This window comes from Eptatretus burgeri, chromosome 3 (assembly GCF_056783735.1).
Source record: "Eptatretus burgeri isolate ZD-2024b chromosome 3, Ebu_testis_v1, whole genome shotgun sequence".
NCBI classification, from domain to species: domain Eukaryota; kingdom Metazoa; phylum Chordata; class Myxini; order Myxiniformes; family Myxinidae; genus Eptatretus; species Eptatretus burgeri.
In genome coordinates this window covers 116880899-116897833 of record NC_140963.1, presented here as the reverse complement: position 1 = coordinate 116897833, position 16935 = coordinate 116880899, and the positions used below count along the sequence as shown (strand labels likewise).

At 45.6% G+C, this 16935-nt stretch overlaps 1 protein-coding gene across 7 annotated transcripts in view; it reads right to left on the bottom strand.

The window, feature by feature from the left end:
- ABCB11 (ATP binding cassette subfamily B member 11) overlaps positions 1–16935 on the bottom strand; it is a 168955-nt gene that overhangs the window by 19351 nt on the left and 132669 nt on the right. For 6 of the 7 annotated variants that reach the window (XM_085875228.1, XM_085875225.1, XM_085875227.1 and 3 more), the window contains 5 exons: positions 12198–12439; positions 5723–5879; positions 4241–4438; positions 3527–3733; positions 1507–1653 (listed from right to left, as the gene is read on the bottom strand). In XM_085875228.1, coding sequence (XP_085731354.1) covers positions 1507–1653; positions 3527–3733; positions 4241–4438; positions 5723–5879; positions 12198–12439 — 951 coding nt within the window. The remainder of the gene's footprint in view (positions 1–1506; positions 1654–3526; positions 3734–4240; positions 4439–5722; positions 5880–12197; positions 12440–16935) is intronic. The other variant, XM_085875230.1, reaches the window with a different exon arrangement.

The following is a 16935-nucleotide window of genomic DNA, read 5'->3' as shown; positions in this document are numbered from 1 at the left end:
AACGAATGGCGAGCATGACACGCACGCCCCAGCCAATCGGGAGGTGACCATGAGTCATCCGACAACCCCTCGTCCAATCAGGAGATGAGTGGCGAGGAGAAGAGACCCCTCCCACCTCAGAAGAGTAGAGTGGTTGTCTGGACCAGCTTTCGGCAGAGAAGAAATCGTGGTGATTGCCGAGAGGTCTGTCGTCGTGGCTGGGTGGTTGTCACGACGAGGGTTCGGCAGAGAAGAGATCGTGGCGATTGCCGAACGGTCTGTCGTCGTGGCTGAGTGGTTGTCGACGAGGGCTCTGCAGACGATCGTGGTCGTGGTTGGAGCAGTCTGTGGTCCTTTGGAGGGCAAGTCTGGTAACCGAGCAGCCAGGGTCGTGGGTCGTGGACTTCAAGTCGTGGGTTCGAGTCCCAACGTGGTGGTTCGGGTCAGTGTGACCGCACGAGGCGGGACAGGTACCCCAGCCCGGCCCTCCCGAATAGACCCACGGGGTCCAGTTTCGTGTGTGTGCGTGTGTGTGTGTGTGTGCGTGTGTGTCCATGAGCCCTGTCTTTAAGTAGGATTGTTAAGTGCTTTTGCTCATTGTACATTGCCTGACTTTTATTCATGATAACTCTGCTCTGTGTTCCCCTCCCTGATTATTCTTTGTAAAATAAACCCGTTAAATGTTCCAGCTCGTTTTCTGTGCTTTCTCTCATTGGCCGAGCAAGGTGCATATTGAGGAATAGTAAAGCGGTTTGTGCCGTAAATTCTTCATTTGGTCTTCATTTTCTTCATTCTTCATTCACCTCGATGAGTGCTTTCTAGATATGTCAAGCTTGAGACATTATGACGTCATTTGGTGACGTTATGAGGCAAACGCATATTTTTCATGGTTACTCTGTAGAACGATTCTCATCGGAATCTCTCGTAGGCAGATATTCTTCAAGGAGTCGCTCCTGGTGGATAGCAGCTCTGTTCACCTCAGTGTGACCTTAAAGAAGTCACACGTGGTCACCTTTTGGCAAGATACGGGTCATTTTGTTGTTGGTGTGGGAAGAAGGCTCGAAACCTTTTTGAAGGGTGCAGGAGTCCATTGACCGACTGGGAGCATGGCTGTGGAAAGGTGGGTATTGAGTAGAGGGCACCCCAGGCACCGAAGTAGTCGGCCAGAGTAGGCCAATGTTTTTTTTTTGAAATATTGAAATATTGCGCGATATATCAATTTTGCCCCGTCCCTCAATGGTGAAGAATCTTAAAATTCTGGAATCTGAATCTTCACTCAAACCTAATCATCTCTTCCTTGTCACACATCAAGTTTCACCTGAATCCATCCATAACTTTTTGAGATATCCTGCTTATAGACAGACAAACAGGGGAGAAAACATAACCACCATCCACCTTCCGGGTCAGAGGTATAAACAAAAGAATACATGACAATATACAAATATTACAATAGTCAAAATAATATTTATGTTCACAAGTAAATGATGACGATATAATCATTCAGAAGAGACTAATCCTCTTTATCACCTTTTCACTCTCGGTGTCCAATGCAGAGGTGGCTTCGTCCAGCAACAGGATCTTTGGATTTCGAATGATCGCACGAGCGATTGCAACACGTTGCTTCTCTCCACGAGACAACTGTGCACCTTTGTCTCCTACATTCGTGTCATAGCCCTGCAAACGTGCAGCAGATTGTTGAGGAATGGCTAGAGGAGTGATGGCAAAACGAACCTATTATTTCCAAGCTCTCTGTCTGAGACAACTGTTGACGTCAACATGTTAGAACGTTTAACGAACCAGAGAATTGTCTTTGGTGTAACCTTAATTAAATCAAATCCAATTTGTCATGCTTTGTGGACATCTGTATGACAATCGGATATGCACCACGAGCTCTTTTTACAAGAACAGAACACAGAGTTGTTTGACCGTGCTAAGTTAATAACCTGATTTCAGCAAAGATCTTCAGAAATATATTTTTGTTTAAGTAACAGAATGATCATGGGAAGTCTTCGTATCGATAACATTTCCGTGATACCACTCACTATTCTAAACAATACATTCCAATGATGCTGTGTAGATTATGACCATTATCTTCAGCAGATATAGAATTACTCAATGACTTCACATGTCAATGTCCTTCTCAATCTGCCTGTCTCGAATCCTCCCATTTCATATCACCCTGACATCAGTGTGCACACTTTACATACTTTGTCGTTTACCTTTCGAATGAGCCCTTATTACAGATACTTCCCACAGATACTGAGACTTCTAAAAAGTCTCCCATTTTGATCCTTACAAAGAACTTCGATGCAGGAGGGGTCCATGAGGCCGATCAAGCCTGCGCAACAGTTGCTCGCCTATGGATGCTTATCCGTGCTCTATCCTTTTTAAATGCTGAGGGTCAAGCGAGGATGCAGCAAATAACATTTTTAAAGTCTTTGAGACGACTCAGCCGGGGGTTCAAACCGTCGACCTCCCAGACTCAGAGCCAACGTTTTAACTGTTACAACCATCAAATCTGGTTGATCATGAGTTTCTCACTAACACAGACCTTCCTACTGGTCAGAACAACAACAAAATTCCTGAAAGTGATTGGTTTTTGAACAAACCTCATGACGAAGTCCGATTTTCAATCCAAACCTCGAGTGTGAGGTGTATTGAGCATCGTGATGTTGGGTAAACTGGAAGCCGGAAGAAAAACCTGGCACACATGTTGGTTCTTTTACATACAATTTCCAGCCTGTCACATATTTTCCCAACAACAGTTGAGTTTTTTGATGCTGTTGGAATAGAAGTCATGACTTAGCTTGAGGGGAAAAAAAAACAACCTTTTGTTTCTCTCTTTTTTTTCTTCTTCTTTCACATGCAGCATATGGCTGTGCGGAAAATCATTTGTTGGGGGGCAAGAGGGGCGGCTGTGCCGCAGATGCAGTGATACCTGCAGGTTAGTGCAGGAATTCGGAAATTATTAATGGTGTCGAGTGATAGCTCGCCTACTCATTGTGAAGGACACTGTGGGATCTTTAACGTCCATCAGCTAATGTTGGCAGATGGGAAATCCAGTTTGACGGTCACCAAGGGACAACACACATTGATGAATCGCTCTGCTTGCACAAACCAGCAGCAGGATGTTTTATCGTAGGGTCAAGATTCAAACCCAGGTTGGACAGCTCAGAGGTGAATGTGCACACCTCGAGGCTACCCTGCCATCTCTTTGTGTGTTTAAGTACACACACACACACACACTGAGACACACACACACACACACACACACACACACACACACACACACACACACACACACACACACACACACACACCTCCTATCCTTCATGCTTATTGTCATTGATATTGGTCATTGTGCTCACTGTCTGCCCTGTTCACTCAAACTGTGCGAATTCCAAAAGGAAGCTGTCACTGGACCAATGTATAAGTGGACTATATCAGGCCCTGCTTGTATCTTGTTCCACATAAGTGTAGCAGTCATGATTGCTGTAGCCATACAACACCCATTGAGATTATTTTTCAGCATTATTGTGATGCTCACTTCTGGCAGACCCATCACAAATTCATGTAATTGAGCAGCCTTGGATGCTTCCACGATCTCGGACATTGTGATGTTCTGGAAGTTGGCACCATAGCGGATGTTCTCAGCGATGGTATTATCAAAGAGCACAGGTTCTTGAGCGACGATGCCAATCTTTGAACGCAGAAAAGCCACGTTCACCCTCCGTGTGTCATGGCCATCCACAAACTATCAACATGAGAAAGGAAAGAGGTTGATTTTTTGGGGGTTAGGGTTAGGGTGAGCTCAGTTAGGGTTACAAACTTAAATAACTCAATAAATCGTTCAAACTTCTAAATTGTCAGGACAAATCCAGGGGTCGTCCCGATTTTGCTGAAATTAAGTTTTAATCCTTGACTCGAGACACAGATGAGGGAATCAGTCAAACCAAACACAATTATGTTAGAAAGTGTACCACGGAAATACTACTGCATACCAGTGAGATGAAGATTAGTAAAATGAATTGGTATCTGGCAGTGTCAGGGCAGGGAACAAGTTTCTCAGTGGATGAAAGCTTTACACACGAAAGACTTATTGAAACAAAGGAAGTACCAAGGATGTGTTGCTCTATTTGTTGGGGATGTTGGTGTGAATTAAAGCGATTCATGAGCGTAATTTTTCCAGACAGCATTTTCTTGTGATGAATGCTTATTACATATTAGCTTATAGCAGGAAGATGAGCGATTGTAAACATACCACCGTGCCATCTTTTGGGTCATAGAAGCGTTCGAGCAGCTGAACGCTCGTACTTTTTCCACAGCCACTACTCCCCACAAGTGCCAGTGTCTGTCCAGGATCCACCTTCAGAGAAAGGCCGTTAAGCACCTGCACATCCTTCCGTGAAGGATAGGTAAATGTACAAGCCGCAAACTCCACTCTTCCTTTGAAGTCATCCTGCGACGGCAGTGTCAGCTCTCCTTTAACTTGCGTTTACTGATTGGTTATCCATTTTCACTTGTTAAACATCTTATTTATATTATACGAGAAACACCGGCTCCCTTCGAGAACAGCCTGGAGTGAATAGTGGGAAGGTGAAGCAAATATATATATATATATATATATATATATATATATATATATATATATATATATATATATATATTTGTGCCATGGTTAATAATCCCCTCTGTCTGCAGCAGGGGTCAGTAAACCACTTGCACTGTGGCATGCGTACAAGCGAAAATCGGAAGTCATCTTTTCCCTCGCATGGGGGTGGGAGGATTTTTTTTGTACCAATGACATGACCCTGTTTCCTTATATGTTTCTATCCTCCTTGGCCAATTTCCCTGAAATTTGCTGTACCACATTATTTTCAAGCACAGGTCAATGTCACAAAAACAAATTTCAATTCTTGTATAAATTGATGTAAAAACATGAAATAACAGAACTTTGGCTTTTTGAGTGTCTTATGTCGGGTGCCCTCATCAGTGGGGAGAGCGGCAGAGAACACACAGCTTGTGGCTCGTGTCTACGCGTTCAAAGGTTGGTCAGGAATTTAACCTATTGCATTTAAATATTTATGTTCAGAATGCAGAACACATTAATATACAAGGTCGACTGTCTCCGCAGGACTACACTGAATGTAATGAATAGTCATACGATCCTGTACGACCATAAAGAAGGAAATGAGAAGGCTATTTGGACCATCATTGCCATGTTGCACTACCGAGTTAGTCTTTGCTACAGGTGTAAAGAACAATCTTCTTAATCTTGTACTAAAGTCTAAATAACCCTATCTTGACTGGGTGACTCAATTTGATTGGAATAATTGTGACACCTTAAAGTAGAGAAACATTGGTTGCATAAATAATAAACTTTTCATGAATATTTTTGTGGATGTAACTCCCTTTTACTGGCAGAATTTCGGTGTGCGATGCAAGTTGCTCAAAGGGCCTTTAAGAGTCAGCCAGGAAGTGTAAACTGGCGCACACATATTCACAAGACCAAGCAGGACAGGAACATTCCCCACGTCTTCAAGGTCATCAATGACCCATTTGGGATGAAAAAATTCAATTGGGACATCGTAGTTATTGTGGTAGTCCTCACTACTAGCCACCGTACCAAAGTTGATAAAACTGTAGTTGAGCTGAGAGTCAAAAAACCAATGCATGGCTAAATCTCAGTATCATTATGTCGTTGATTTGGTTTTGACACGTTTTCAAGGTGCGGATAACTCACCCACACATCACCTTCCTTACTGGTGGAGTCTATTGCTGATGGACGGTCAAAGAGCTGGAAGAGTCTGCCTGCAGAGATGCGGGACTTGGCATAGTCAGGAGCGTAAGAGGAGGCACGGCCTAGTGCTGTTCCACTGAACACCATTGCTGAGAAGACCCTTGTATGGTGGAAGGAAAGCATCAAGTTCAGAAATTAGAGCCTTTTACATTAAATTATGTTGTTTAAGTGATGCTTCGACACAGAAAACATTCACGACTTCTTGTTAATCTTCATTCACGACTTCATGATAAGAATTTATTCCAGTATCTGGCTGTACACACGATTGAAAGACATTTTAAAACACTTGTAGTACTTTGGGGAGAAAGCGGAGCAGGAAAAAGCCGTAAAGCACTTGAATTCGCAAAGCAAAGTAAAACTTGCTATTATAAACCACCTGGTGTATGGTTCGAGGGATATATAGATCAACATACTGTAATAATGGATGAGTTCAGAGGAGAAAAAGACATGGAATATGGTACACTGTTGTCAGTGCTCGATAGATACCCATGGCATCCACCGATTAAAGGAGGTTTCTGTAATTTGTGGGCAAAGTTGATAATAATTACAGAAAATAAAAGACCACAAGATTGGTATGCCAATGAGGACTATTAACCTTTGAAGAGGAGAATCACAAATTTAACTTAAGTCGTTAACTGGTGCGGTGCTCCTCATAAATCAAACAGATCTTTGACCTAAAGGTTTACGAGTTAAGGACGTCCCCGTTAACATGGAGTCGTCGGTAATCGTCCAACGAGAGTCGTAGAACTGAAATTTGAAAGTAACCCGATTAACTCGGAAGAAAGAGCGAGTTTTTTTCAATACAGCCAGCTCAGAATATTTAGTGTTAAAGTCAGATAGCTTAAACTGTAAGTTGTCAATCTTTGTGTATTCTTGGCTGTTGTCGTCTTTCTGCCCAGCAATTTATTTTGGTGTTGCTATGGATTAAACTTGGAAGACACGAGAGGTGAAGCGGTTGCGGAAGCGTCGCCTTCTTGGTCTCCAGAAACGTTGGATGCGGCGGAAGGGTTTTCTCCACCGGACAACTCGCCTTCTTCGCCAACCCTCTGCCAAGGGTGTCGGCCTCCATCCCCACCATATATTCACAAACAATACTTCTTTCGTTACAAAATAACATCGATTTCTCAGGCATCATATCATAGATTACAAATTTAATATATAAAGCTCTTTCTAACCACTCACTCACTGATTCACTGATATCAATGTTCAGGTGAGCTAGAAAGCTGACATTTCACATACTGATGCACCTCAAAGCCAATAACGCAAGAACAATCCGTCAGAAAATGTCCGTAAATGAAAATATCTGAAAATAAAAGTTGGCTGGTACAGCCTCGGTCTGCTCACTGCAGATCACATGACCCAAGACAATGGAGCTTCCACTCAAACTGGTTGCGAAGGAATGCTAACACACGCCTCTTACTACCTCTTATTTTAAAACTTTTGCCATATTTACATCGAAAATTACTATAGCTGTAAACTTTTAAATGATGAACTCATTATAATCACTAATTCTTGATTTAAGCTTACTTCATCCAATATATCATGCTCTTTCAATAAAGACTGATGACTCACATATTCACTGACTGACTCACTGATATAAATGTTTTGTGCTTTCTCGGTGGGGTTGAAAGTTGAAATTTCTCATATTGCTGCAACCCGAAGCCAATATCCCGGGGGGGGGGGAGGGGGAGGGGGGAAATCACAACCATCGGAAAATGTCCATAAACTAAACTAGAGCGAAGTCGATGGTGCACCATCGCAAACCCCATTCTTCCCACCTAAAGTAAGGTTGAAAGAAAGCAAAAAAAATTCCAAAAGGATTGACCCAATATCAAATTTTGAGTTAAATTTTTTTCCCCCCAGTTTTGACACCTGTGAACCTAAGTCCACACCTCCTGGAGCATGAAACAGGTGTCAAATCCAAAAAAATCTTTACATACTTCATGCATTTGGATCCCACTGATAGGCCAGATCTGGACCTGAACCAAAATCTAATCGGCTTCCACCTAATTTTGTTAAAACCCGTCCACAACTTTTTGAAACAACATGCTATATATTGTTGCGAATTCGCGCCCGGCGGCGTGAGGACAGCCGCGTAACTCAAATCGCGGCACGTCGCCCACTGGACGGACAATTCTGTCGTGACCCTCTCGGAACAACGCCGGGAGCGAGTCACGGGTGGGGGTTTAACCCCAACACGACCGTGCCAATTGCCCACCCGCGCAGGATAGGGTTGCTCGCCAAATTCGATCTACCTAAGTACCTGCGCGGATGGTCGACCAGGCGATCGTACCACGCCACAGGCCGACTCCGGACATGAACCGCTTAAGCGGTCCGTTCCGTGCTACAGTGATAACCGAGCGATGTTATCGTCGGCCTTGACTGTTCCGATTAATGACTGGGAAGTTGCACCCATTACGAACCCCTTTCCGTGATGCAAGATGGAGGGTCAATAGAGAAAAGACAAAGCGAAACGGGCACAGTTCAACAAGCAAGCATTTTATTCACACGCACACACAGACAAGCACATAAGGCACGTAAGGCACGTATTTACAGCCATACACAATCAAAATGCACATAAAGCAATTAAAACAAAAGAAACGATGCAGAGCTACAACCGAATACGCGTACACACGGCAACACTTAAACAGTTTTACTTTGCGAGACACGGCGCCATAAGATCGATACAAAAACCCCGAAAAGAAAATGGTGACTTCCCTTTGGCTGGTGAGTCCCTCTCCCACGACCGTCAGCGTGGTCGCGCCTGGCACCGACCTCTCTCGCGGCCGGCGAACCCTCTCCGGCACTCCCCGTCCGGACGCACAGGTCCACCTCGCAATGGGCGCTGCCGCGTCTCCCGTCCGTGCCTTCGTGACAGGGCCACTCGCCAAGGCATGGGCACAGGACCTCTTCCTGAAGACCAACTCTCCATAAAAACCAACCGAACCACCAGCCAAGACGAAGAGGAAGAAAAAGCGCTCCTTGCGCCCGCCCGTGTCCGTCTTTTATCGCCCGGGGCTCCGCCCTTTGCCCCGCCCCGTTCTCAGCTCCACCTTCCTTCGAGAGGGTTCCCGAAAAAGGGCGTTCCCTCACGCTTTCCCTCCACCCCGCTCCGTCCAGGGGCCGAGGGAGTCAGTTTTTGGCTCGGAGCCAGAGAATTATTCCCCCAAAAAGAGGCCCCACCTTTACATGACCTCTGACCTTTGACCTGCATCGCTCTTCCTCCACTCCAAAGAGCGGGGAAGTCAGACGGGAAAAACAGGCGGGAAAAGCCCACCGAGCATCCTTGTTGGTTTTTGTTTGTTCCTCCGCGGAGATCGTAACCGCACGGAGCCTGTTGAATGGCAAGTGGCGAAGATGTGGTAGTGTAGATGGTGGAGGTGGCGTGGTTGCAGTGTGGTTGGCGCTGTGATGGGGATGGCGTGGTTGTTGAAATGTTGTGTGTTTGAAATAAAAGATAGAAAAAGAAAAACGCCAAACTCAAAGGATCGCAGCCTGAATGGATCACATAAATTCCCTCTATACAACGGGTTTGGGCAAACTACACATGTACTTAGAGATATCTCACCTACGGGCCCTTTATGGTGTCATGCGAATTTCCACAGCCGTAACACTACCCCCTCCCCTTTTTACAGACTCGTCCCGAGTCGTCAAATTCTCGTGTGCCATCATGTGTAGTTCTCCCCTAGTATGTTTTACCTTCGGATCCCTGAGTGCGACATGCATGGTATTCATGTCCCCAAAATAAATAACCTGAGGGCTGAGTAACTAACTAAACAAACCCACTCACACGGACGACTTAAATAAAATTGCCGGCGCTAAGACATACATTCCGGGGGCGCACTCATATGTACAGTACATCTTAACCTTAACTTACAAATTTTACACTAACCATGGCCCAGGATCAATGGACTCTGCAGGGAGCAAAACAAAAGTCGGAAAAAAAAACCCGGTACACGGGCCGCCACTGCAGGCCCGTGTTGTAGCTGCCTACAGGACAGTCCTTGCAGCTTCGCGACGACGATCCTGGCGCACATGGAAATGAACAGGGGGAGGGGGCAAAGCAAATTTGAACGGGGGCAAACTGATGATGTGGGCAGTGGGCATGGCATGGCAAAGGTGAACAGGCAATCAAAGCCGGCAGAACAGGGCCGCTGCAGGCGAACACAGCCGGCGGACGATCCGACCGGCACAGGCCTTGCAGCAAACAGCTGCAGACGAGCCGGCCGGTACAGGCCTCGCAGCAAAACAACAGCTGCCGATGAAATTGGCCGGCACCTACGGGCCCTTTATGGTGTAATGCGAATTTCCACAGCCGTAACAATATTGTTTTTGGCCCCATCTTGCAATAGTGATGAATCACTAATAAAAAATTCTCGGATCAGAATCCGGATCTTAACCAAAATCGAATCCATTCACCCCTGTCACACACCCAACCTGTCCACCAAGTTTTGTTCGAATCCGTCTGCAACGTTTTGAGATATCATGCTAAACAAGTGTATAGCATTTGGCCCTATCTCTCAATGGTGAAGAATCACTGAAAAAAGTATCGAGTATCCGGATCTGGATCTTCACCAAACTGTAAGCAATTTGCCCTTGTCACATGTGCTCTGCCTGGAATACAGGCATCATCCCAACTGACTGGAAGAGGGGCCTTGTTGGCCCTCTCTGGAAAGGGAAGGGTGATTGCCAAGACTGCAACAACTACCGAGGGGTGACGCTGCTTTCAGTGCCGGGCAGGGTCTTAGCTCGGATAATTCTTCATAGGGTTCGCCACCATCTGCTTGAGCACCAGCGTCCAGAGCAGCAGGCTTTACACCAAAGAGGTCAACGATTGACCGTATCCTTGCTCTTCGGGTCCTCACCGAACGCAGACGAGAGTTTCGGCAGGGGCTGCTTGCAGCCTATGTTGATCTCTGTAAAGCGTTCGATTCAGTGAATCTGAATGCCCTCTGGAGGATTCTTGGTCTTCGTGGAGTGCCACCAAAACTGATCGATCTGATGTCTGAACTCTACTCTGGTACTAAGAGTGCTGTGAAGTGTGGTGGTACCATCTCTGACTTATTTCCAGTTGTTACTGGAGTTCATCAGGGGTGTGTACTGGCCCCCACACTTTTGAGCACTTGTATGGACTGGATTCTTGGGAGGATGTCGGAGAGATCAAGCTGCGGTGCATTGTTTGGGAATGTCAAGATTTCTGACCTTGATTTTGCAGATGATGCAGTCATATTTGCGGAGAATTTAGATATCCTTTTGGGGGCCCTCGAGGTGCTGAATGAGGAGTCGGAGCCGCTGGGATTATGGGTTTCCTGGGTCAAAACTAAGATCCAGGCTTTCAATGACATCTTGGATGCTGCTGTCCTGTCTGTGCCTGTTTGTGGTGAGCATGTTGAGGTCGTGGAGAGATTCACTTACCTTGGCCGTGATATTCATGTCTCTGCTGTCTGTGAGTCAGAGGTCAATAGACGTCTGGGTCGGGCCTGGGGAGTCATGGATTCACTGGATAATGGGGTGTGGTGCTGCCGGTACCTGTGCAGGAGGACGAAAGTCCGAGTCTTCAGGTCCTTTGTGCTTCCAGTCTTGCTCTATGGATGCGAGACTTGGACTCTGACCAAGGATCTGAGACGGAGACCTAATTCCTTTGGTACCAGGTCTCTCGGAGAATCCTCGGCTATCGCTGGTCGGACTTTGTGTCCAACTTGCGGTTGCTGAGAGAGACTCAAATGAGATTTGCTACCTGCATAGTCCGTGAGCGTCAGCTGGACATGTGGCTCATTTTCCTGACGCTGATCCTGCTCACCAGATTATCTCAGCGAGGGAGTCTTGTAAGTGGAGGAGGCCAATGGGCCGACCACGTGCCTCGTGGTTGCAGCAGGTTGATCGGCATCTCAAGGAGATGGGGATGGGCCAGGCATATGCCTGGGGGATGGCCAGACGGAGGCTCCTGGAGTACCGGCGGAAAGTGGATGCAGCGATGTGCTGCTCTGGTGCATACTCCCATACCTGACCTGACATACCCAACCTGTCCACCAAATTTTGTCCAAATCCATCCAAAGCTTTTTAAGATATCCTACTCACAAACAACCAAACAAAAAAACCCAGACTAACAAACAGACAGACAGACAGACAGGCAGTGGTGAAAACATAAGCTCTGTCCACCTTTGGTGGTGGAGTTAATTATTAGAGCTGTAAACTTTTAAATAAAGTACTCATTCTAGATTTACTTGAGCTATTTAAAACTGCTTGCAGAATGCAACCACAATCCACTTCATCAAATATTAAAAGCTCTCTCAATCCACTTCATCAAATATATATAGCTTATACAGTATTTATTATGTCCACATAGAATGCACACAAGTAGTTGCTTACAGTGTGTAAGCATACCCCAGGAGTGTATGTAAAAGATCACAATACAAACCGGAATACGATTGTGAAGTGCAAGCCATCGTTTGCAACGAGGAAGCCACCAAAGCGGTAGGAGGCAGCATAGGCAAAGAATATGATGCTCTGTGAGAAGCTAAAAGTAATGCCATAGATCCTGGCCTTCTTCTTGGCTGATTGATAAGGCCCGAGCAGCTGTTCGTTGTAGCGGTCAGCAAAATGCTCTTCCTTCCCAAGACTTGCCACTGTGCGGATGTTCACCACACCTTCATTGACCACCTGCATAGACAATTGTGCACTTGAACAAGCTTGACATATGAAGGAAAGATGCTTTATTAAGGCTTTTTTTTTTGCAAGAGCGAGGCTCATAGAATAGATAGATTAAATTGATAAAGTGGTTGCAGGGAAAAATTGAGCACAACTGGCAAGGAAAAGACACCATGGGGATCTTTAACGTCCATCGCCGAATGCTAGCAGACGGGGCACCAAGTTTAACGTCCATCTTGGGGACGACACACATGTTGATACCTCACCCTGTCTGCAAAACACCAGGATGGTAGTTTATAGCTTCATCGACATTCAAACCCAGGCTAGACAACTCTGAGGCTAGTGTGCATACATCGAGGGTGTGAGCTATCTTGCCAGTTGATACACAAATATACATATGCAAACACACACTTCATTTGTTGTAAAAGCTAAATAATAGCATTGTAGTCTGGTAATGACCGATGCATTGACGAAGGTGCAAACCAAACTCTCACTTTTTGATCACAAACACATGTTCATTATACTCATGGCCTTGTCTGCTTTATCTCATGGCAATATCCTGATTGAAAAGTGTAAGTGAGGCTGTTAATGTTATCCCTGCTGCCATGTTCATTGTTATCACCATTCCGATTTCGTTTGGGAATCAATAACTTATTTACTTAAACATATTTATTAATCATGGTGTTCTTTGTATGACAAATAATGAAACTCGAACAAAGTCGTGCCAAAATGAGAGTCACAGGATGTGTCAATAAAAGGTTCACCGCTTCAATTGACCTTTGTACTTTTAGCCATTACCTTAATTTTTTGTTTGTTTTGCAAGAGTGATCAATGATCTTTGGAGAAGTCATTCAAGCATAACCAAAGTAGTCTACGGAAAAAATGACGTTTTCTATGGAGCAAAGATTAAACATTGTCCAAGTGGTATTTTGAGACCAAATGAATTGCTTCTGTCCAGACGAGGTTGTGTACTGAATATGGAGTGCATCCCAGAAACAAAGCAAGCAAGTCAGCCATTTGGAAACTTGTGAAAAAGTTCAAAAGTTAAGGAACTGTTCTCAACATTAACAAGGATATATTTAGGGCGGACAAGAAGTGTACGGTGTGAAGGAAACATGGAACGAGTTCGTGATTCAGTCATGTAAAGTCCGAAGAAATCTCATCGACAAAGATCGGCTGAACTGGGTCTCACTCCCAGCAATATCAGAAGAATAATGAAACAAGATTTAAACCTCTTTCCTTACATCACAACAGCCCATAAATTGACCGATGGGGATAAAACAGCACGAGTCGCTATGTGTGAGATGCTGCAACAGAAGATGGAGACGAACCCAAACTGGATTGGCGATGTGTGGTTTAGTGATGAGACACACTTTCACGTCAATGGTGCTGTCAATTCACACAACAACATTTTCTGGGGAAGTCAATGCCCAGATGAGGTTGAAGAGAAGTTGCTTAAGGGTCAGAAAGTCACTACTTGTGTGGCTGTCAGCTGCAGAAGTGTGTTTGGGCCATTTTGGTTTGAAGACAAAAACGGAAGAATGGTTACCATCAATCGAGAACGATACCGGTCGATTGTCAACGCATTTTATGAAGACTTGAAAGTCGATGAGCACTGCAGCCCTCCGGTGACAGTGGTTCATGCAAGCTGCTGCTCCCCCGGATACAGCCAACGAAACAATTACCTTTCTGCGTCAAAAATTCAGACGAGTTCTCAGTTTGCGTATGGAAAATGAATGGTCTCCACACAGCCCCGACCTCAATCCGCTGGATTTTTTTTTCCTCTGGGAAGCTTGTAAGGATAACGTCGACAAGGAACACCCCAGATCTGAAAGCTGTGAATACATGTTGGGTGTGGGGGGGGGGGGGTGCTCACATCGAACACCTCAACTATAACCGTATTTACGCATAATGAGTTTCATTTCATTTTCCGAGTTAATTTTTCTTTTATTACTCAATGTTTTGGTTAATAAAGTTTTGAAGTGGTTAACCTTTTATCGACACACCCGGAATTCTGGCTTTACACAAATTTAACCAAGTTAAACAAGTAAAATTTCCTCTCCGGTCTCGCCCCCCCCCACCCCCAAAATTCCGCAGGGTGCTCAAGGTCTGCCAGCAACCCCCTTCTGGTGAAACTGCCAAAATCACGAATCACTGCTCACCTTCACTCTTTCATTCCTCTTTTTCCCCACCTTTGGAATAAACTCCCTCACTCTCTTCAATCCTATTCTTCCCTCCAGGTCTTCAAAACAGCTGTTCACCACTATCTCTTATCTTTCCCCATCCAAAACCACGATCTTTTGTGCCCCTGTTAATCCACCCCAAACCCACCTCCTTCAAATACCCTACATTCCTTCCTGAAAGTCCCTGTCGTGTCCATCTTGTTTCCCTGTGTACCCTGCCCCATCCCTCTCCCTTCCACAGATCTCCTCACGTCTTTGTTCCACACTTTTTTTCCTTCCCTCTCCTGCCACTCATCTCCTGCTCCCCTTGTTGAATGCTTCTGTGTGTTTGCTCCCATACAAGCCTCGACAGTGTATACAAAAAAAGGAAAAAAACAAACAAAAAAAAGATAATATTATAATGCAGAGCCTTGTCAGAGTATATATATATATATATATATATATATATATATATATATATATATATATATATATATATATATATATATATATATGTATATATATGTATATATATATATATATACATATATATATATATATATATATATATATATATATATATATATATATATATTGTTGTGGTTGACGAAATTCGCAAACCACCATTCAGGTCCCTTAGGTGAGATATCTCTGTAAGTATATGTGTAGTTAGGCCCAAACCCGTTGTTTAGAGGGAATAAATGTCATTCATGCGGGCTGCGACCTTTTAGATAGCCGTTTTTCTTTTACTATCCTTATTTTGGACCAGCCGCCATTACTACCACCACCAACCACGTCTCAACAGCCATCACACAACAACCACCAACCACAACGCCGCTTCACGACAACAGCCACGACCTTTACCGTCACAACTCGCCACCATCGTATCACCACCATTCTTGCGCCACTTGTGGGCACCGATACTGGACTCGTGCAGGGCGCGCACCGAGCAGCGTGTTCAGAAACATCACAGACTTTCCGAAGAAAACGGATCAAAAACGACTCACGCCCACTTCTGTTCCGTCCTATCGGTGAGCGTGGGGCGATTTGGCCCCGCCTCCAGGGCGTTGGAGTGTGGTCGCTATATGCAAATTCATGGATCAAAAAGCATTCACGCCCACTTTGACTCGGTCCAATGGGGAGCCAGTTAGGGGTGAAGGGTCGGAGGTAAAGGGTCAAAGGTGAAGGGGCGAAGCCACGGGGGATATAAACGGCTGCGTTCGTCAGTCAAGGCAGTTCGCGGTTGGGAGTTCGCGGAGCCAGTGAAGAGTTGGGACGAGTCAAGAGAGGAGACGGAGAGGGCGATTGGACGGAGCTGTGGAGAGGTGGCGGCGGCGAAGGCGGTCGAGGGGCTGCTCGCGTCGGATTCGGGGAGCTGCGGAGGGAGAGGCCGGCGGCGCGACCGAGGTCGTGGTGGAGACGCTCGTCGTGGGACCCGAGACAGGGAGATATCCTCCTTTCCCCCGAGCATCAACAACCCCCTCCTGTTTCCCCCCGCGCTGAGATAGTGCGACAAGGGGGCCCCTTTCCCACCCCCTACCAGACACTGTCCGCGAGGCCCGCGGAGTTGAGGCGCCACCGCCACTTTGCGTCTCATCATCAGACGGGTAGGCCCGATGCGGTCTCGGCCCCAGGCCCGCCTCATCCTTGAGGGTGGTCCTTTTCTTTTGCTTTGGGTATATGTGTTGTCGGCGCCGTCTGTGAAGTAAAATTGTATAAGTGTTGCCGTGTGCTCGGTAGTCGGATCGCTCTGCATTGTCTTCTTCTTTTATATTTGCTTTTTGTGTAATATTGTGTGTTTCTTCTCCTTTTACATTTGCTTTTGGTGTAATTGTATATGTGTGCTTTCCGTTCATCGTGAAATAAATGTGCTTTATGTTGAACTGTCGCAGTCAACGTGTGGCCCTAAATGGAGTTCTTTCATCCCCTCTTCATGTGCAGGCTGGAGTTCCTCAAGGTAGCGTTCTGGGCCCTGTTCTTTTTCTGGTTTTTATCAATGATCTCTCGGACTCTCTGGAAAATCCTCTATTTCTCTTTGCCGACGACTCCACCCTCTGCCATACCATCTGTCATCCCTCAGACCGGCAAGCAGCAGCTTCTTCGCTCACTGCAGATCTGGATAAAATCACAAACTGGTCCAACATGTGGAACATGTCTTTCAATCCAGACAAATCTCACACTCTCACTATGTCTCTTCGAAAGAACCGTTTACAAAACCCCCCCATCCACTTTCTCAACAATCCTCTGGAAGAAGTCTTTTCTTTCAAGCTTCTCGGTCTCACTATCTGCCATGACCTTTCCTGGGAAAGTCACATTTCCAACCTCGCCTCAAAAGCCAGTCGCCGA